The sequence below is a fragment of the Pholcus phalangioides genome, unplaced genomic scaffold (genome assembly GCF_987345545.1).
Source record: "Pholcus phalangioides strain wild (caught in Gottingen) unplaced genomic scaffold, Ppha-v1.0 ptg000017l_1, whole genome shotgun sequence".
Taxonomy (NCBI): domain Eukaryota; kingdom Metazoa; phylum Arthropoda; class Arachnida; order Araneae; family Pholcidae; genus Pholcus; species Pholcus phalangioides.
Window position 1 is genome coordinate 45,701,405 of NW_028301610.1, and position 22,196 is coordinate 45,723,600.

Genomic DNA, 22,196 nt, shown 5'->3' on the forward strand with positions numbered 1-22,196 from the left:
CACGGAGCACCGGTTGAGAACCGCTGGACTAGATGGTTTTTTTTCATTGCAAAAACAACAGATAGACAGCCACATTCATATACGATACAAAAATAAATAACAAAAAGACAATAATGAAAGCAAAACACACAATGCAGCTCTTAGGGACATATTTCATCCCCGGTTCATACTTAGGCTTTTAATAAATGTTTCAAAAGTTTGATATGGAGAATTTGCAAATATAAAAATACATTCCTTCAGATGTCTGATTATTTTTACTTCTAATTTTTTATGAATTTATTATAAATGGTTGGGCCCCGTGGTAATTTGTACTCTTTTGGAAGAGGTAACTAATTGGTTTTTTGCTAAAACGTTATAATCGGGATCCAATGCATTTCATTCAAGTGTTCTAAAATATACATCTCGGTTTTAGCGTAATCACGTTAGTTTATGAATGTCATTATAACCGAGTTTCAATGTATGCTCATGTAGGAAAGCAAAAAAATTTCACTAGTTAGAAAAATTTAATTTTTTCTTCATTGGTTTTTTTTATTGTTATCAGTGCAAAAGCGCCAAACAAAGAATTAGTTTCCGTCGCATGGAACTTCACCATACAGTTCCTCGAATTTGTCTTTTCCCCTCATTTTTATGGCAGCCTGAGAAGGAGAGCAATTCCTTTGTCCAGTGCATCCGAAATCCCTTCACCCTCCTTGTCAAACCACTTAATAGACAATGGAAGAGAGCAACCGCAGGTCCAGCCGAACCGTCATCAGGGAGCTCAAGCCTTTGCAATACATGATGGCAGCTTTCCGGTTACCCCAACCGTCCCAAAAAATGTGGATTTTCTCGGTTGAAAAAACCGCGCTCAGCGGTTGCAGTTGTATCTGTGCATTGACAGAATAAAACTATAGATGATGCCTTCCCCCCCCCCCAACCTCAACCGCGTGCAACCGCGCCGTAGTCAGGTCCCAGCCTTAATCAGTTTACGTCTTGACTTACCCAAGCAGCACCACCTATAGAACAAGGCCTCCGCACGAAGATCGTGACGTCACTGAAGGCGGCCATTTCACCTATTGCCATTGGTTAATGCAAGCCGACTCATGCGATATCTTTACGTTTTTTTGCAGAATATCCAATGGCAATAGGAGAAATGGCCTTCATTGACGTCACAAGCTTCGTGCGGAGGCCTTGTTCTATAGGTAGTGTTGACCCAAGGCAGGGTAAGAGAAAACAGATGGCAACCCATGGTGCTTTTTGAGTCCATTTTGGGTTTTTTTTACACCATTTAATGTACTGCAAAAAAAACGTGGTTATTTATTTTAGTATTTTTTGGTATTCAATTAAATTGACTAGAGTCGCCCTCACGGGTGTGTGACAAATACATCACACAGGTCCCCACACTTGGAGGAGTCCCGCCTAAACAAAAGTAATTTGTTTTACAACAATAGAACAAGGTAGCTATGTTTCAACTATAGAAACGATAGTGAGATTATTTATAATACATCAAATAAACTAGAATTATTCATAACTCTCAGCCCCACAGATCATTTTCTCTTTCAGCTCCACGTCTGTTAATGGTGGCACTGGAATTGAACTGTGGGACCTTAAATATTTTATTTTGGGCTTGAAATCAATTTTGCTTGGATAATAATGCAGTTATTATAAATTAATTGAAACAGTAGACAGATTAAGTGCAAACAGATTGTTTTTGGACCCCCCCCCCTTTAATACCTTAGTTTTTATTTATTTTTCCATCCATAATTTATAACCCGCTTTTTTTTAGTCCCAAACCCGAGTTATCATGGAGGGAGGCTCCATGTAGTGAATTTATAGCATGATAAAACAATGATGGTAATTGTCTCCTTGGCCTCAGGACTGGAGCCCGATCAGCCCCACCCTTTTTGGGGCCATGAGAAAGGGCATCAATTTTTTTCTTGTGAAGGAAGAAAGTTTTTTTTTTTAATTGTCTTTTTTTTTTTTGAATTTGTGTAGTTCTCTATGGACTAGCTATAGAGAATAACAAATATCGGACTGGGTCGTGGTCGAATTGGTTAATCATTCGCCATTTGTTGTGTTGCAATACAACATTTAGGTCAAATTTAAAGGAATACAGCAGTTTTTCTCAAAGTGTATGGCGCTGTGAGCTGGAGATATTGATTTGTGCCTATTTATGCTTTGAAGTGGTTCTTTATATGGGAAAATATGTCAAAAATATTCTGGGGGCAGTCGATGAACCATGAATCAAGCAAGGGAGCCACGGGTGACAAAAATTTGAGAAACCACCAGAACACAATGACAAGCTTGCGACTTGAGCAGACACCAGAGTATGACTAGAGCAAATAACAAGCATCTATCATCAGACTTTTGATATCACACACATATTCCTTTTCCCAATTCACATTTTCCATTCTCCGGACTCCACACCCTGCAGCAGGGGCCCCCTAATCTGAGAGTCCAGACCAGACTTTTCATGGGCCCCTCTATAGTGGATTTATAGTGGGAGAAAAAAAATTAAGAGTTTTCTTAGGCTCCCAAGTTGGAGCACTGGTTGTCGCAATTGGGAAATCAGCCAGCACTGTGTTTGTATTTTCACACGATGGTTTTGACTCTCATAAGCAATGTTTCCTCTATTATGTTTTTGTTTTACCTGCGCTCATATGTTTTATGTGTGTGCGCTATAATGGAATCAGTTAAGGAATGGGCTCATTCCTGCACATTGTATTTAGATAGCATTTTCTTTTGATGCACATCGCCAGACAGCAATGTGCCTTTATTCGGGTGGCAAACTGCCGATATCTACAGTCTGCATGATCGTTGAACCGATGGAACGAACTGCTCGATCAGTCCGTTTAACGTCGTTTGGCTCTGTTTTGAGCCCACTATTGCTATGCAATGTTGTGCACTTGGCTTAATATCAGTTAGTGTGGTCAGTAGTTTTGCATTCGCAGGACGTGTTTTCAACGTGCGTTGGTGTGCTCACAGAACTTGTTTCAGAAAGTTTCGTCATAGGTGCAAAAGAAACTGATATGAAAAATGCATTGTAGGGTCTAGGGTTGCCAGACGTTTGTATATACGACCATAGGTGCCAGAACCTAGTGGCTGAGGCCACTTGAGCCCCCAATAATTTCTGAAAAAACTGCAATACACACCTTCCATCTCCTGTACACGCCCTTTAGTCCCATATGTACGGGATGACCGGCAACTTTCAGGCCCCCCCCCCCCCAATGTTTCTTCATGGCGTTACTAGAGTATATGAGCCACAAGTGTGTATGCAGGGATGAATTGAATATTCATGAATTACTGAGGGCTTAAGCGACCTCGCATAGTTGCTTGGGAGCATGGGAATACGGGGGGGGGGGATAAAAATGATCGCTTCCCCCATTCATTAAAAAAATGTATTGGCATTGGCAAAACAACAAAGGTGGACATTCGTCATTGTCCTTCCTCCTCTCCCGTTCGAGGAACAATGTTGTCGCTTATGCTTGAGGGGGGCACTTATGTGGCTTAGGCTCTTGGGAGGTCTAGTTACTATGGGGTGTTATATTTAAATGAACTTTGAATTTAAAGTTGTTAAAAAATTGAAATATATATTTTTTATTTTGGTTGAAAGCCTCCCCCTTCGTGGTGGGGCTCATCATTCATGACTACTCACAGGCTTCATGCCAATGTTCGCATGTCTGTGTATAACCAGAGCTCATCACATTGAAGCAATGCTTATCTGTTCTATAACTGCCTAATTTTGAAAGAAAACATTTATTACGTATTTGATGCACTGACTTGTATCTGTAAATATGACTTGTATATAGGACATATTTTCCCATATCCATTAATAATTCAAACAATGAAGTTGACTCAACTGCGTTAAATTTATTTTAGATTTCAACACAATGTAAATTGCAATGTATATGTATTGCCCAAAAACAGTTATTTAAAACACATATAGGGTGCATAGCAAACAAGGGGTTTGGCATTGTACTGGCAAACTGTTGATCCTAGAGGTATACTTTCAGTTAGAAAAAGTTTCCAAATGACGTGTAGTACTCAGATATGTCATTCATATTGCAAGGGGTTTAGTTATTTTAAAAAATTAACTTCTTATAAGTCCTTGTGTGCCCTAAAACACAATTAAAAAGTTGTTGCCCGGTCTCTCCTGATGCTAACAAAAACAAATCCATGTTTGTAAGCGCAATATTCAGAGATATTTAAATTTAAAAAACAGAATTTCAGTAAGAACAGTGTTGAATGCGAGTGAAACGGTTTTTCTGCATGTAACGCTGTTTTTATTGTTTTCAAATTCAAATCTCTATCGCATTTAGAAACATTTTTTTTTTTTTTGTTGACACCAGGAGAGACAGGGCAACAACTTTTTCATTAGCTTTTAGCACACGGGGACTATAATTATTATATTAAAAAAATTAATTTTTTTATACAACCCCTTGCAACATGACATATCTGAGCACTACACATTAGGGTGGAACGAAAAAGGGTGTTTTTTCACTTTTTTTGGAAATTGATGTTGCCTTAGTATCCAAAAGATGCCTTTCAAGATTTTAAGAAGTTATATCAAAATCTAGGAAAATATTTTAATATCTTGAGGTTCCTCACAGACCCTAAAGTTTTGAGCAAAAAGACTTTTCTAAGTACACATTAAAAAAATCTTTTCAAACATAAACGAAGTTGATTTTTAAAAAGCATTCTCTATAAAAAGAAAAACACTTAATTTAAAAATTATTCAGTACATGAGAGGCAAAACTGAATATATATGAAAACCCAGAGAAATACTCAACAAGTTAAGAGTTCTATATATAAGTGATAACCGACAAGCATATTTGATTATTTGCAGCTGTTATGGTAGTTGAAAGGAGAATTTTTCAAGCTCTCTGAATATAGTGATTGATAGAGGGAGATGGAAACAAACCCTTTTGGGGGGGGGGACAAAACTATAAAAATGTTCCAAATTTTAAAAAAAACAAAACATTTTGACGATATAGGTGTTATATAGGTAGAATGCCTTCATTGCTTCCTCTGTTATTATATTTCACTTTTTTACAAAATAGTCCGCTTTTTTTCCAAATGATGGAAGAGTACTCCATTATATTATGGCTTGAATGAAGCCTTCATGACTGCTGATGTCGCGGTTGCTGATACAGCAAGAGATGCTTCAGTTACGAGTCGTACGCACTGTTGAACTGCTTGTGTGTGACACGGAAATTCGGTATAGATGGAAAAGCAGGTTCGGATCATTTTTGTGGGTCCATTTCCTGATTTTTTTTTATAATAGGTGGTTCAGTCAGTCACACTTGATCCCATGCACATGGTTCCGAATAGTGCTTAGCAGAAAAGTTTATTTTCGGAACATGGAATGTACAGATTTCTGCTTATGATAATCCTTCATTTCTAAATTTCAGAGAATTCTTTTGATTCTCAATTCTTTGTAAATGAGATTCTCATTTGAGAGTAATGAGAGCAATAAATTCTCTGGGAGGGTGTAGAAGTTTTCTCCCATCGCCCCCCAACACAATCCAACCCATAGGATCCCATGTTATACCCGTAGCTTCTACCGCCCCCCCCCCCCCAGGGGACATTAACGATCAAGTTAGGAATCATTGATCTAGATGCTTCACAAGATGCCTTACAGGTAACTCATTAAAGTGAAAAAAAGACAAATAAGACATTACAAGGGATGGCCTATTTCTTTGTCTATTAATTTGATAACACCATTTTTATAACCAGTATTGGTAACAGTCCTGTCGCATACGATCGCCATCAATTCCTTCGTATCAAAATGTTTAAAAAAGTCTAGGATTGATGACTTTATATCCCTTGCTCTACTACTCTCTTGGAGTTGTGTGACCGAGATAAATTGTGTGTGTGACTCGGGTTCCTGCAATATGCTTATATGTTCTTCAGATATAGAAAGAATCACCTTCTTTGACATTAGCTAAGGTTTTGTCTTTTCGACCATCAAAATATATTCCTCGCACATTTTGTTCTAGGAATTTTATCTTGCAAAAGGTGGTAGAACTTAAAAAGCAAATGAAGTACTTGTTTCGGCACCGATTGATGAACCTGCTTCAGTTACTGGTAGATGGAAATGCTAATTTTTTTCAACGGTAAACTGTGTTTCGGCTCTTATAGATCACTTTCCTCAAAATCGTTTGAGTTTTCAGTGGTTGATGAACTAGTTTCCGTCGTTTCTTCTTAAGATTACTTGAAATATGGGATACGATTTTCATTTTCCTTTGTTCACTGTTTTTAAATTTCTTCGTTGTTAGGACATCTACTCGACCATTGGCCATCTTGCGTGTACTTCTTTGATCTTGCAAGAAATCTCGCTTTAAATTTGGGACCTTTCTCAACATGTCACACTTAAAGTCTTCAAAATCACATTTGCATGCTGTAATGTCGAACAATTTTCGTGCTCAGCACTGAAAAGATTTCAAGTTCAACTTGAAAGTTTGAGAATCCTTCCTTGCTTTCATATTTTTCTGAAGATTCTTGTATTTATAGTGAAAGTCTTTGAAATTTTTACGTATACATTGGTGAGAAACCGTAGGAATTGAAGCAGTTTTCTAAATATTTTCTATGTTTGGCACGATAATTTCAAGAATATCTGCAATAGCTGGATCTTTTCTTGATTGTTGTGCCTTCATATTGCGTTGAGTCAGCAAATAACTAAGCTTAACATCCCCATATGTGGGCGAGACCAGAGAATCCCACTCTTTAGGATTTCCTAAAATGTCACAACAATAAAAGCTTCTGGTCATCATTTGGACTGCTATACACCCTCTCAGTTAAGGGGTAAGATTGCAAATGACTACTGAAAACAATGGAAAAACATCGAGATCACGTGTTCAGGGGAATAGGAGAGCCTCCTCTGCGGTGTCAACACGTGCGTAAAACTTTAGGGGCGATGAGGAACCTCAAGAAGTTTGAATTTTGGGGAAAAAATTAGGAATGGCATTTCTTCACATAAATCCATATTACAATGGAAATTTCGAAAATTTTTTTTTATCGTTCCACCCTACTACACATTATTTGGAAACTTTTTCTAATAGGAAGTATACCTCTATAGGATCAGCGGTGTGACAGTAAAATGCCATACCCCTGTTTGCTATGCACCCTCTGTATGTGTGTACACACACACATATATATATATTCAAGGTGAATCAAAACTGAAGGTACATGATGAATGAATGAACGCCAGAACTTTGCCACTGGTCTTATATCGTTGCCGAGATCTCTTCCAGCCCAGCTTTGTGGCAGAGTCTGGAACACTTTTGTGTCAAAAAAAAGAAAGAAATGTACACAATTTTTACAAATTTTCCCGGGACAATTGGGTACTGTCGCGATTAACAAATTTTGTGATTATAGATGAGATGGGATTGGAAGTTGCAGAAAAGTTTCTTGCTTTAGTTAAGACGGATGAATGTACACATATTAGGATTGAGGTATGTTTTAAAAGCAATTGAGGACCCCATATGCCATCTCATCTGTCATCTTACACTTGCCATATTATATCCACAGGATACAAAAAGAAAAAAAAAAGATCTTATTGTGAGAAATAAAAAAATAAATATATATATCGGAGCGAGTCATCTCGCTTAACACCTTATTGGTGAGCAAATGGGTTTGATAACTTGCGGACTAGAAGCCAGCCATCAGTTTTATTGGGTTGAGTTCACTTGCTCCGGTGGATTTAATGAGAATGTATGAAATAGAAATATTGTGTGGGCGAATATTTACAATTAGGGATCATCCGTGCCATCTTGCTTACCACTTTACTCGGTGAGCAACATGAATACGACAATATGAGTGTGCGTGTGTTGTGGACGTGAAATGCATGAAGAACTGAATAGAGAAAAGAGAAATACACATATACACACATTTATATGTATATATATATAACTGCCAGAGATCGAGTCGTCTCACCCTAACCCTATTTTGGTGAACAATGTGGGCTTGGTTTAAATGGGGGATTGTCTGAAGAGAGCCTTAGCTAAGGATCAGCTTTGGTCTTGGTGTTTTGGTTGACTCGATCTGGCTGGTATATTTATATTTTAAAAAAATGAATATATATAAAATATGAACTACATGTAATGGTTATTATGAAACCATTCATGCCGTCCTGCCTAGCTAGAATAGCGGAATGAAGGACACTTGTGGTTATCACATTTATATCATTGTAACAGGAATGTCATAAAAATTCTTGTTTGGGTCCCATTAGTACATGCTATATCTTGTACATGTAATGGTTATGTATTAGTAGTGGCAGTCATGTGGATATGATTTTTTTTGTTTTTATCCCCCTTATTTTTGTAACTTTTAAAACATTATTTTATAAATCTGGTGGACAGTTTTTTTGTTTTTCGTTGGTGTGTACATATCTGACAAGGCTTGTAATCCTTGCTGCTGCGTTTTTGTTTTTGATTATTTGAGTGAACCATTGTTTTCTATTGTTTTCGGAATATTTGTACATGTGTAGATGTTTAGTAAATTTGCACTCTGTGGCATAGTGAACAATAGTACCTACCGTACCGTGCAGGCACATTTGTCTGTTCGCCAGCGTTTTCGTTCGTGTAGATATATAGGGAATGGGCAGTGTCCTGTTATGAAGATAGTTACCTCTCTATTCCAGTTTAGTGTGTTGTATGTGACTCGAGGGACAATTTCATGCGCTTTCCTAGCTGTTCCTTGGTCCCAAATTTGCTGCCATTTCTGGAGGGTTGCTTGTTTAAGTTGTTGTTTCAGGAGCGTTAGTGGGAAAGGCTTATCAAGTTTATTGTCACGGTTGATTGCAGCTTTGGCTAGAGAGTCTGCTCTCTCGTTTCCAAGATTACCTACATGGGTCTTGGTCCAACCTAGGACAATTTTTGGGTTATTTAATAGACGCCGCCTCAATACACGTACTATTGTTTCTATTTGTTGGATCTAGAAGTGCTTGAAGGGAAGAGAAGCTATATCAGTTATTATTAAAACTTGTTGTTCTGCTCCTGCTGCATATTGTGCAGCTGCTTCTATCGCTAACAATTCTGCTTGAAATTTACTATTGTTTTTATCTAGCGCTGCTTGTCATGTTTGCTTTTCTGTATTGTTTGTGTATACACAATAGGCTGTCCCGACACCTTCATCGGTTTTGGAGCCATCTCTGTATATGTGGGTGTTTGCTAGTTTTATATCGTGGCCGTCAATCAAAATTTGTTTGAGGATAGTTGAGCAGGAGGGTGGTGGTGCCAGCCATGCTCCTGTGCTTCAAAGTTATTGGGGTCAATGTCTAGAAGTTCTGGTTGAATGTTTTTTCTAAACTTAATTGCGTTTGTATAGACTGCTTCCACACATTTGGAGCTTTAGGTGTATTGAGCAGTTGCCTGTGATCACCTAGAGTCCGAGTGTAGCAGTTGTGTCATAGGCTTCGGTTATTGTTAAAAGAAATTTCCTCTGTGCGCTATCTAAGGCCTGTTGGGTTTTTTTTGGTTGGATGCTTATACCAAGCTGAGGTGCTATGGGCTAAGAATCTCTCAACTACCGTCTTGTAGATGGTGTTCCTAATGCTTTGTGAGATGCACCAGGATTTGCCTGCTATTTTAGTTAGTTTAAAATGGAAGCGAGTCACTTTTAGTTTTTATTCATTGATGTGCGATTCCCATCCGAGGTGTTTTTGGATGGTTACGCCTAAATATTTGAGATTTTTACCATTAATTTTGATCCTAGGGGGATATTTATTTTTTGTGAAACAGAAATTGTGTTTTCTGTTGAGATTTTGAGGTTATGTTCATTAAGCCAATTCGAAAAATCGTTAAGAATTTTAGTTGCCTTTGTCGCTAGCTGTGATACATTAACTGAGCCTATCACAAAAGCAAAGTCATCAGCAAAGGCCTGGATATAGGCATTTTCCGGGAGGGGGATTTTTAGGGCTTGATTGGCTACAAGATTCCCCGAAGCCGGCCCGCTACATGAACCCTGTAGACAGCCAATATCCTGTTTTCTAACCGCCAGGCCTTCTGGTGTTGTGATTAAGACATGTCTATTTGCTAGGAGGTCCGAAAACATTGATTGGGAGGAACATTGAGGGGAGCTTTGGACAGTTCTTGGTTTATTGAGGAATACGTCAGGTTGGTAAAAGCTCCTTTAATATCGATACTTAAAAAGGCGATGTCCAATTCTTTGCTCTTGAATTGGCTAATTTTAGTGAGTATTAGGTTGAGGGCATCGTCTATAGAATTACCTGACCTAAAGCTGAATTGAAGGTTAGAGTTACAGTTTTGAGATTCCAAGTGAAAGTAGAGTCTTTGAGTCAAAAGTTTTTCAAGACATTTACCTCCTACAGGCAAAAGGGTAATTGGACGATACGAGTAAAAAAGGTACAAACTTTTAGGGGAGGTGGAAATAAATTAATTTAAGGTGGTAACTATTAAACTTTCTTACATGAAAGATCATCAGTTTTTTAGTTAAAAATGATAATGGGTGTTTCACGTCTCAAAATGTAAATGTATATACAAATATACAGTGATCATTTTGCCGCTGTGGTGGTCGAGTGGTTATAGTGACGGACTCGCGATGCGAGGATCCGGGTTCGAACCCCACAGTGGTGGTCGGCTGAAGTTGGTTTTCTGTGGTTCCCAACTTCAAGGCGCAAATGCGAGCCGATCTCCCCATTAAAATGTCTCGCCACAGAGAGCAACAGTCCTACAACGATAAATCATTCAATCATAACACTTCACTCATAGTAAGAAAAACTGGTGGCAGATGGCAGCACTACACATAACAAGCATTACAGAGAAACAAAGAAAAAATTTCAAGTCGGGTTTCACTACACGTACACGCACATTCCCGCATGTACCGATTCGTTGGGGGTTCCGCGGGGGGGGGGTGCATGTGTGGTGTAGCAGCAGTAGTAGGTAGGGCTCGGAGATCCATGATGTTTTTAAGTCAGCCACCTCGTTGGGCAATTTGCCTGTTGTGGCGTTGTATTTGTATTCATTCCAAATGAATAGGTTGATAATGTCTGGTTACACAATGCTATTATCCATTTTCTGTTAAGAGATATTCCTTTTATGCCAAAATAGCAATTACATATTGCATGTACTACTTTTTTTTATTTTATCTATCCCTTAAGTAAATATATATACAGAGTGATTGAAAACTCACATAAACTTAAACTTTTGGGGAGGAGGTATAAAATACAAAAACAAAACAGAATCACATAGGAATGTATGACTAGAAACCCCAACCTGATCATCTTGAGGATAAATGAAGATGCAAAAAAATGAAAGGCAGTAATTGGTGGAAAAACTCTTTATTTAGCTATACTTTACATGAGGATAGTATGTGTACACATTAAGTTTCACAAGTGCTCAAAGTTCTTACCATAATGGTGATGCATTGATTGTTGAACCCTTTCAAAAATACCCAGTATTTCACGGTCATTTGCAGCTGAGATGAGATCTGTATCAGAGTCAGCGGCCATCTCATAGACCATGGCTTTCAGGGTCTCCCACCAGAAGAAATCCAGGCTAGATAAATTGGGCGATCATGGTGGCCATAGGACGGGTCCACTACACTCAATCTATTGAGGTGCAAACGTACTGTTCAAGTTATTACATACAACACGGAAAAATTATCTAGAGCCCCATTGTGCTAGAACCACATTGCACATGAAAGAGACACAGTTACAATGTCGAGTAATTCCAGCAGTACCACTTCCAGAAAAATTTGGTGATGCAGTACACGCCTGTTAAGGTACTGTTTGGCATACAACTGTGCTGCAGATCTTCTGTTGTGCTCAACTGCACCATACTTCTAAACCACACATGCACCTTGTCCATATTCCTCTGCGGAACCTCTAACGAATTGGTACATGCGGGAATGTGCATGTACGCGTAGTGAAACCTAACATGAAGTTTGTTTCTGTGTAATGCTTGTTATGTGTAGTGCTGCCATCTGGCACCAGTTTTTCTAACTATGAGTGAAGTGTAATGATTGAATAATTTATCGTTGTAGGCCTGTTGCTCTCTGTGGTGAGACTTTTTAATAGGGAGATCAGCTCACATTTGCGCCTCGAAGTTGGGAACCACAGGAAACCAACTTCAGCTGACCACCGCTGCAGTGACTGTGGGGTTTAAACCCAGATCTTCGCGATGCAAGTCCCTCATTATGACAACTCTACCACCGCAGCGGCAAACTGCACCATACACAAAATACATGTCCACCATTTCAGTGTTCGTAAATTGTTGCATGCTCTCTGTATGCAATCAGAACTTTAAATGACTAGTGTGGCATTTCAACTAACTTTCCCTCCAGCAGCTAACAGCACTCTCAAGCATGCATAACTGTGGATGGTAAGAACTTTGAGCACTTGTTGTGAAACTTAATGTGTACACGTACTGTTCTCATGTAAAGTATTGTTAAATAAACAGTTTTTCTACCCATTATTGGCTTGTCATTTCTGCATCTTTGTTTATTCTCCAGCTGATCAGGTTGGGGTTTCCAGTCATACATGATTCTGTTTTGTTTTTGTGTTTTACACCTCCCCTAAAAGTTCAAGTTGAGTTTTCAGTCACCCTGTATATTTATTTATTTAAAAGATAGATGAAATGAAATACAAAAAACTAGTACATGCAATATATAATTGCTATTTTGGCATAAAAGAAATATCTCTGTTAATAGAAAATGGATAACAACATTGTGTAACCTGATATCAACCTATCCATTTGGAATGAATACCTAAATGATCACTGTATATTTGTATATGCATGCACATTTTGAGACGTGAAATACCCATTATCATTCTTAATTAAAAAGCTGATGAACTTTCGTGTAACAAAGTTTAATAGTTGTTACCTTAAATTTATTTCCAGTTCTCTAAAACTTTTATAAATCTCTGCACATGTAAAATTTCAGCAGCTTGGAATTGACTCTATAGGCAAAATAATGTAAGGTACTTCTTATACTATAGCGTTATTTGTTTTAAATAACACTAGAAGATATATTTTACAAACCACTGTAAACTTTTGAAAAAAGAAATTGGTGTAATGGGTGTTTTGAGTACAGTCAATCCCGGTTAACACTTCACTCCGCTTACCGGGTCACTTTTTCGGAAATCCTAATTGTCCTCAGGCAGGAATTGGCATAGCTTTGGCTTACTCTGTTTAACGAGTCACTCTGCTTACTAAGTCATATTTTTGCTCTCCCAAGAGTGACTCATTAACGAGGTTTGACTGTATATACATTTGCTATGAAAATTCAAACACCTGACCTAGAGGGTTAACTATCAATTTTTCCAAGCTACAGTAAATATTTCATACTAGAAGACTGTACCATACTAGATCACTGTAGAATGTGTTGGAAAGAGTCAAGGCAGACAATATCCTAAATTTTTGTAATGTGTTGCATGTTTATGATAAGGCAAGTCCCCACACTTTTGTTGCAATAAAATAAACATTACAGGAACTTCATTATAATGCATGGGAATATCCCCTTACAGTTCCAGACTTGAAACATCCACTTAAAGAAACATTAAGAAAAGGGTTTCTGTTGTTGAGAGAAAACACTTTTGATATACACTGAAAAGCCAAAAAAACTGGTACACCTGCTCATATCGTGTAGGGCCCCCGCTGAAGTGCAGCAACACGACATGGCATGGACTCGACTCATGTCTGAAGTAGTGCTAGAAGTAATTGGCACCATGAATCCGTAGGGGTAAGAGGGGGTGGAGATCTCTTCTGAACAGCACGTTGCAAGGCATCCCAGACATGTTCAATAATGTTCATGTCTGGGGATTTTGGTATTTTGGTGGCCAGCAGAAGTGTCTAAAGTCAGAAGAGTGTTCCTGGAGCCACTTTGTAGCAATTCTGGACGTGTGGGGTGTCGCATTGTCCTGCTGAAATTGTCCAAGTCCGTCGGAATGCACAATGGACATGAATGGGTGCAGGTGATCAGACAGGATGCTTACGTACCTGTCAGAGTCGTATCTAGACGTATCAGGGGTCCCATATCACGCCAACTGCACACGCCCCATACCATCACAGAGCCTCCACCAGCTTGAACAGTCCATACACGTCCATCAGTTCGAAGCAATTGGAACCGAGACTCGTCAGATCAGGCAACGTGTTTCTAGTCCTCAACAGTCCAATGTCAGTGTTGTCGGGCCCAGGCGAGGCGTAAAGCTTTGTGTCGTGCAGTCATCAAGGGTACACGATTGGGCCGTCGGCGCCGAAAGCCCATATCGATGATGTTTCGTTGAATGGTTCGCACGCTGACACTTGTTGATGGCCCAGCATTTAAATCTGCAGCAATTTGCGGAAGGGTTGCACGTCTGTCACGTTTAATGATTCTTGTCAGTCGTCATTGGTCCCGTTCTTGCATGATCTTTTTCCGGCCGCAGCGGTGTCATAGATTTAATTTTTCCCTATTACTTTCCCTATCACTTAGATTCCCAGCTACCCCCATTAGCTTTACGTCATCTGCAAATTTGCTAATAATCCCATCAATACTCTGATCGAGTTTATTTGTAAAAAGTGAATTTTATATGTGCCATTTCTTTTGGTTGCAGGGTGTAACTTTTTATGACTGGGGAATTGAAAAATTGTCAATGTGCTACAAAATATGCATATATGTTAACAATTAATGTTCAAAAATAAGTAAATAAGGTGTTTAAGTTTCTTATAATTTTATGCATTACAAAACCTTTTTTCTATTTGCTTTCATATTGGAAAATATCAGGCTTCTTACCAATTTATGTGAAGTTGTTCTCACCAATGTTTGACTCTCTAAAGTGTGGGAAATATATTATGCTGAATATTTTTAACTTTTATAAAATACGTAGAGAAAATGGTAAATTCCAATGCTGCTTCATAAAAATATGCAAATGTGTTCAAGTTATTTAATATTATTTGGGTTTTTTTTTTTTCAGGACTTGGGTTTAGCTCAGTTAGCAGCAACAAAAACCTCATCACCTACTCCTTTAGGTTCATTGGCTAATCAGATATATCGTCTCATGGTTAGCAATGGGTTCTCAATGAAGGACTTTTCATCTGTGTATATGTTCCTGCAAGAAGGTCAGAATTCATCAAACAAAAAATGACTGATGATGAAGAATTTCAGAATTCATCAAACAAAAAATGACTGATGATGAAGAAGTTCAGAATTCATCAAACAAAAAATGACTGATGAAGAATAATTTCAGAATTCATCAAACAAAAAACGACTGATGATGAAGAATTTCAGAATTCATCAAACAAAAAAAATGACTGATGAAGAATTTTTCTTATTAAATATACATACAGCAGAAAAGGAAAAATGTGTACAAAATGTAATTCATGCACCCAAGGTGTGTGTGTGAATCCCCATAACCGTTTATGACTGTTTATGCAAGTATATTTTGTCAATTTTTCATTTTGGGGGTTTTTCAATAGATTGAAACATGTATAACACAAATGTTATAAATTGTTACTTTTTTAAAATCAAGTACAAGTAGTGAAGAAAAGATTATAGCTTGTGTGATAAGTTATTGTAAAAAATTCATTCACTGGTGAAAATTCAAATCAAAAATATGAAAAATCGTTAGGAGTTAAGGTTTAAAATGAAAATATACTAAAAATCTCCATATTTTTTTTATTTGCTATGCATACATAGTGCCGAAAAAGTGCTCAGTGTTTGAGGTTTAATATAAAAAAAATACATTGTATATACATACTTATATATTAAATGACAGTTGTGGCTCATAAGTTTTGAGTGTGAAACAACAACAGATGAAGTACTAATGATCCTTTAATAAAAATATAAAGATTTTATTTTACGAAATATAATTCTGTTGATTTATATAATTTAATCTAATTCTGTTCTGATAGAAATAGTAAATTTAGTCTTCCAGTTGGTTTTGTTTGATATGGTCAATTAAATAATCAGAGTTCGGGAAAATTTTAAGATGCTGACCACGAAAAAATGCGTATAAAATTTCTGTGTGAGTGTGTGAGATAAATTTTAATTAAGTAGCATTGCTGTACTTTCTCTACCGTTTGAACAAATGCGGTAATGTGTCCAGAATAGAAGGAGTTGACCCCAGCTGTTTTTGAGTCACAAACTGGTGATAAATAGGCTAGTGTAGCATGATGTTATACAAGTCCTAGCACCATTAAATGTCAATCTTATAAATGGGCTTGGAGGTTCAAGTGTTCTCAAGATCTCACCTTTTTCTTGCATTAGTTCTGGAAAGAAGAGGTTTTATTGACAGGCTATGCATATCAGATTATGACAATAAAAAGCATTTGATCTTTTATTTTTAAAAAGAAACTAAGCAAATATATTTCAACTCAAATTTTATTTTATCCATTTCCAATTTTGATATAATTTTATTTTTCTCCTTAATTTTTAATCCTCTTATTTTAATAAATAAATATATTTTTTCTTAGTCTTCGATTTGAAAATATATTGCTATACTGTATTACTTTTGTTTTACTTTCTTGAAACTTTAATGTCAAAAATTGTCCATTTTCATGCACCACACCAATGAAAATTTTATGTACCATAATACTGGTTTTTAGGTTTTATTGTTTGCTGAATTTTTTTTCAACAGTTTTGGTGTGCAGAATATAATTGGGTGCGATAAAATTTAGTGCATATATATATTGTTGAACTCGAAACTTATGGGCAATAGAATATTTTGTGGCAGACAACCCACTACAATGTATACAGCTCCAATTCAAAAAATTAGAATAACGTGAAAAATGCATTACATGATTTACAAATTGATTTTATTTCACCAGAATGAAAATGTCCACAATTTCCAAACTGTTGACTGATTCTACATATTTTACAGAAAAATGTAACATAAATAAAAATTGGCATTTTGGAAAAATCAAAAAATTACAATAATTTTTAACTTGATTCAAAAAAATTTGAGAAATCATTCAAAATGAATTCAGTTAAATATTGAATATTTCGCAGCATCTCCCTTAGCTTTAATAACCTCTCATAAACAATTTTGCAAAAAAGATAGCAAAAATTTAGTGGATTTTTGTAATCTTTTTTACTGATACTTGTCCAGGTGGTCTTCAAACTCAATGAACGTTCATTTTTGTCTTTTGGAGCAAACTTTTGAAACTGTTTCTTCATGACACCTTATGAATTCTCCATAGAACTCAAATCAGATGAATTTGATGGCCAATGGGAGAGAGAGAGAAAGAAAGAGAAGCAATTTATTTTGTTTTTTCTTCGATCAAAGCAGTGGTTGATTTTGAAGTGTAAGAAGATGCATAGTCTTGTTGGAAGATGAAATCAACATCTAATAAATCTTCAACCGATAGTATCGTGCAATATTCTGGAATTTACTATTTCAGTCAAATTATGAAGCCTCCCAGTCCCGCGGCACTCATACAACCCCATACCATAACGAAAGTAGCAAATTCCACTGACTGCTTCATGCACTGCTTAGTGAATGCTTCATGGTTGAGACGCCAAACACGGATACCTTGATTACCGTGGGACACACGAAATGACGATTAACCACTGAAAAGAACTCTATTTTGGTCACCCCATAACTATTGTTTGCACCATCATACTTTAACATTCATTTTTTTTTTCCTCTTGGGCTCACAGCATTTATATCCATAATGACTGAGTCGTCTCATTGTGGTGGAAAAGTCCTTTCCACTTTTTATGTATGAACCTTATGCTATGAAAGCTGTAAAATCTCGTGATGTTTTTTAAGAGTCTGTCCTGCCTTGCAGTTGTAATATGCTTACGACCACTATTTGCGCGTTATCTCTGAAAATTGCTATTATTTGAATGATGTCTTAAAAGTTTACTCACACTTGCTGAGAGCACTTTACTTTCTAGGCGATCATCTGCTGAGTAAATCCTTCTTTGCGGAGATTCATTAACAGATTTTAGATCTGTTGAATCTTTGTTTCGACCCATTTTCAACACACAACTGAATAAAACCAGTTTGCCAACCTGCCTTTATGTCTAACGGCATCACAATAGTGTGATTTATGCAAATTTGGTCACTGACACTTATCCAATAAGAAATTACCCCATTATTTCTATTTTTAACTATCACTTCTGATTATTCTAGTTTTTTTAATATCTTACAATAAAAATATAATGCAATTTTGAATGTGTAACAAACGTCACAGGTAAGTTTAATTTATTCTAAATGACTCCTATTTTTTTTTATTCACTTCTGTTGTTTATTTTACCGGGATCCTCTGTTGAAGAAAAGAAAATAACTTTTTCAGTTATTCTAATTTTTTGAATTCGAGCTGTATTTTTAATTTTTTTTAGATGTCAGCAAGAGTGCCAGTGTATCAAAAATATACTTGATTAATTTTCATGTGAAAACCAGTGCCCTCTGGAATCGCTGCTGCTGTCAAATAAAAAAAACAATTTGTTATAGTTTTCTAAGTAATATTTGATGTTGGTTTTCAACATGAAAATTAACAACATATGCTATGTTATTAAGAAGTCATCAATGAATAAGGCAAATATATGAAAAACACAAAACTCCTTAATCATTTTAACGCACTGTGGGTGTAGTCTTTAGAGGAAAAAATATTTAGCCGCTACTAATCACGCTGACTGGATACCAAATCTTTACGCTCAGTTGCTCTGCGGAAAAAGTATGGTTCTTCTCTGCACCCCCTTGACCAAGTCAGTGTCCCTTTGTAAGTATGGTCACAAACCTGACGACGTACTTCAATCCAGGACATGACGAACTAAGCCCTAGAAAAGTAGGAGGATTGCTTTAGGAGAACATAAAGAGACCGTTTTAAGAATGAAACTGAGCATTATAAATTTATTCTTTTGACTGTCAAATGTTGAGGTCAGAATGTAGCTGAGAACCTGTATGTAAGACTAATGCAGCACCTTGATTGGATGCTTGTGAAATGGAGCTACCTGATTGGTCTATTCAAATTTTATTATAATTAATAAGGGGTTTTATATATTTTTTCCTCTGAAGACGACACTTGCTGTTTGTCGAAATGCATGAGGAGTTTTGTATTTTTTGTATATATTTATTTGCCTCGTTGGTGACTTCTGTGGTTGGTGGCAAAGTTGATCTACTCTTCCATATGTTAAGTTACCGGTATAAATTTTATGCACCATAATACTAGTTATGCTTTTGTTTGCCGCAGAATTTCAGCAATTATTTTTCCCATGTCATATGAATATATAGTTGAAACTAACGGGCAATAGGATATTTTATGGCAGACAACTGACTAGCTTTGTGCAATTTCCTTTTTTTTTTCTAAATGGCAGCAGGTGTTTTAGTATATAACAAATTACTTTATATTAAAAAAAATTAATTTCAACCTTTTTTGTGCTTGCAGACTGGTGAAATAAGAACAGTTTTGCAGACCAACGAGAAAAAAAATTGGAGGAAAATTTCCCACACTTTTGAATGGCTAAGACAGAAATAAAAATAAATAGTCTGTGTGGACAGTACTTCATTTAATAATTGGCTAAAACAGAAATATATATAAAAATGATTGTGGACATTACCTCATTTTTAATAAATCTTGAATTAAAAATTACAAAAAAAGATTTGTAATAGTCGGGCATCCAATGTTCCTTGATTAAAAAAGATTTCATATACAGAGAAAACTTTATGCAATGATACTCTGTGGACCAAGACAAAAAAAAATCAGTAGAGGGATTATCATTATGTCATGAGATTGCACTTAAACATTAGAGTACAGACATCTCACTTTATGTGATTAATTGGTTCCGCAAAATTGTCTTATAAGACAAAATCGCGCATAAAGTGAGTCAAATTCAACATGGAAAAGATAGGGATAGGGAGTTTGGTTTTCTTCAGAAGGGTTTAAGAAATTGAACCCAACAGCAAAGAAATCTTTTTTAATTAATTCAAACTAATGAATAAGGCGATACGAATTAATTTTTTTTTTTTTTTGTCTTCACTATTTCTGGTTGATTCTAGTGAGAGTGGATGTTTTCTTTCAGGAAGAACCTGGTATGAGGAGACTGATAGCTCTTTTTCATGAAACAGTCTAGATGTGGTAGACAAGCAGCATTCCTTGTCTCATAAAAACGTTGGTTGCAAAGCCAGAGGATTTAGCATATTTCTCGTAAATATAAAAATTCTAGTTTCACTGGACTCAATAAAATTACCAAGCATTTTTCCACAGTGAGATCTAGTGAGTTGTATCTAAGAATTTCTCTATCTCAACTATATCAAATCCAACATATATTTTGTAGTCAGAGAATTCAACTATGTTATATCTTCAATTTATAAGCCCATTTCCAGGATCAAAGTTAACTTAAGCCAAATTTTGCACATTGCAATTCCTAAAATCAACTTTTAAAAATCGCATTGTAGCAAAATCAATTAAACTATATAGGTATTTCCAAATCAAAAAAAAAAAATGTTGTAGAGGAATTTATCGTTATGTCAAGTATTGTTATAGCAAGGTTTCTGTTACGTAAAGTGCTGCTGCCAGGGCCAGAACTACAGGGGAACTGTTTTAGATAGGAACAAAGAACACCCTTATAAAATTATTGAGTTTTAAAGTTGTGGGGAACAGCGCAAAAAATCCTAGCTATGGTCCTGTCTGCTGCATTAACATTTATTCAATTTTTTTTTATTTTTTGTTTTGAACAGTTGGATGAATAATTTTTTTATATAAATAGAAATTTCAAAAGCATTCTTACCTCACAGCTGCTTTCCTATCTATCATAGTGCAGTTGTTATCAACCTTCGGAAGCCTGTGGTCCAGTTATTTTATGGTTTAAGTGGATGGCTTGATCATAGACCAGGGGGTTTCAAACCTTTTCCAACCGCATTGTCCCTTTCACTAACAAATGCTTTTCGGTGGCTCCCTTGAGCAGTTTTACAGAGTTTTTCAGAAAAACCTTTGTCAAGGGCCTCTGGTGAAGATTGGCGACACACAGTTTGAGAACCTCGTGCACTAGACTAATGGAAAATGAAATGGCGAATCATTTACAGCCCAGTTTGCCTTGTGCGATCACCACGGCACAGCAGTTGAGAGACGCTGATATAGTTACTTTAAGAATTTGTTAAAATGTTTTGCAGGCCAGCAGGAAATTCTCCCACGGACAAGCAGTTGAAGAACACTGGAGTAGAACACATGTAATTAAGGAAAAGTTAGAGAAGTAAATGTTTTACACTATGTCCTCTTTGCTTAATTTATCAACATCCCAAATTGGAAGGATTCTCTAACCAATAAATAATGATTAGCATTTTTCTTAACAGGTTCTTAAGTTGTGATTTTCACTTATGGGTTGTATCCATACCCTGTAACAAGCAGCACAAGCATGCAGTTTATATGAATTCAATTTTTGAATTTAAAACAAAAATATTTGATAAATTTTAAGAAAAATATATTTTATTAATATTTCCATATTATGTAGCATGTGTAAAATTTTTGAATAGATTTTTTTTTCAAAGCGTATGTATTATGAAATACCTATTTATCTGAGAGGAATTGCCTTTTCTTTCTTTTTACATTGTTGATGATCATTCCTCTTTGTGTGTTGTTAAAAATGAAAATCCAATTTGTTCTTTATTTAGAGGCATGTAACAACTGAAGCTAGGGAGTCTAAATAAAGATATTAAATAATGTCTCATTTTTTTTTGGTCATTGCTATTTGTCTTGTCTTCCTAGTTTCGAGTAGTTATGTATTTGTTTGGATTACCAGCAGGTGTGATTTCATGATAACAGTTTAGGATACAGGATGTTCATAAACTGTTTAGATAAAACTGGAGGGTTGAACAATATTCCCATAATAGAACCTACTGTCTAAATCCACTCAGTGTCAGAAAAGCTAAAATTAAAAATACATTGGACAAGCAGAAGTCTTCACTACTGGATGTGCAACACTTCTCCATAGTGTAACTGCCAATTGATTTATGAGACACCTGTAGACCCTGTGAAAGATCTCGTTAAAAGAATCGGTGTTGCAGTGGACAAGATCAATACGCCACCAGGAGTCTATGAGGGTGTGTCAGTCTTTCATTTGCCGATGTGGACTGTGAAACGACACTCTTGGACGTCACTTTGAGCATCTCCTTTTAGTCTTTTGCTGATCTGCATGGGGACTTTGTAAATTATGATTTCATTATGTGTATTTTTTTTTTTTTTTTACTGTGTGCAACTTTTCAACATGGACAATTTATGCCAAGTTGATAATTTTTCTTGTACCACTTTTTTTGCACAAGAGTTAATTAGTCTGGAGCC

The 22,196-nt window shown here is 36.4% G+C and overlaps 1 protein-coding gene across 1 annotated transcript in view; it reads left to right on the forward strand.

Annotated features, from left to right (window-relative positions):
* LOC149073511 (3-hydroxyisobutyrate dehydrogenase, mitochondrial) overlaps positions 1-21,585 on the forward strand; it is a 120,441-nt gene extending 98,856 nt beyond the window's left edge. The window contains exon 6 of the mRNA XM_089247120.1: positions 14,891-21,585. Coding sequence (XP_089103246.1) covers positions 14,891-15,061 — 171 coding nt within the window. The 3' untranslated portion in view covers positions 15,062-21,585. The remainder of the gene's footprint in view (positions 1-14,890) is intronic.
* The last annotated feature ends 611 nt before the right edge of the window (positions 21,586-22,196 follow it).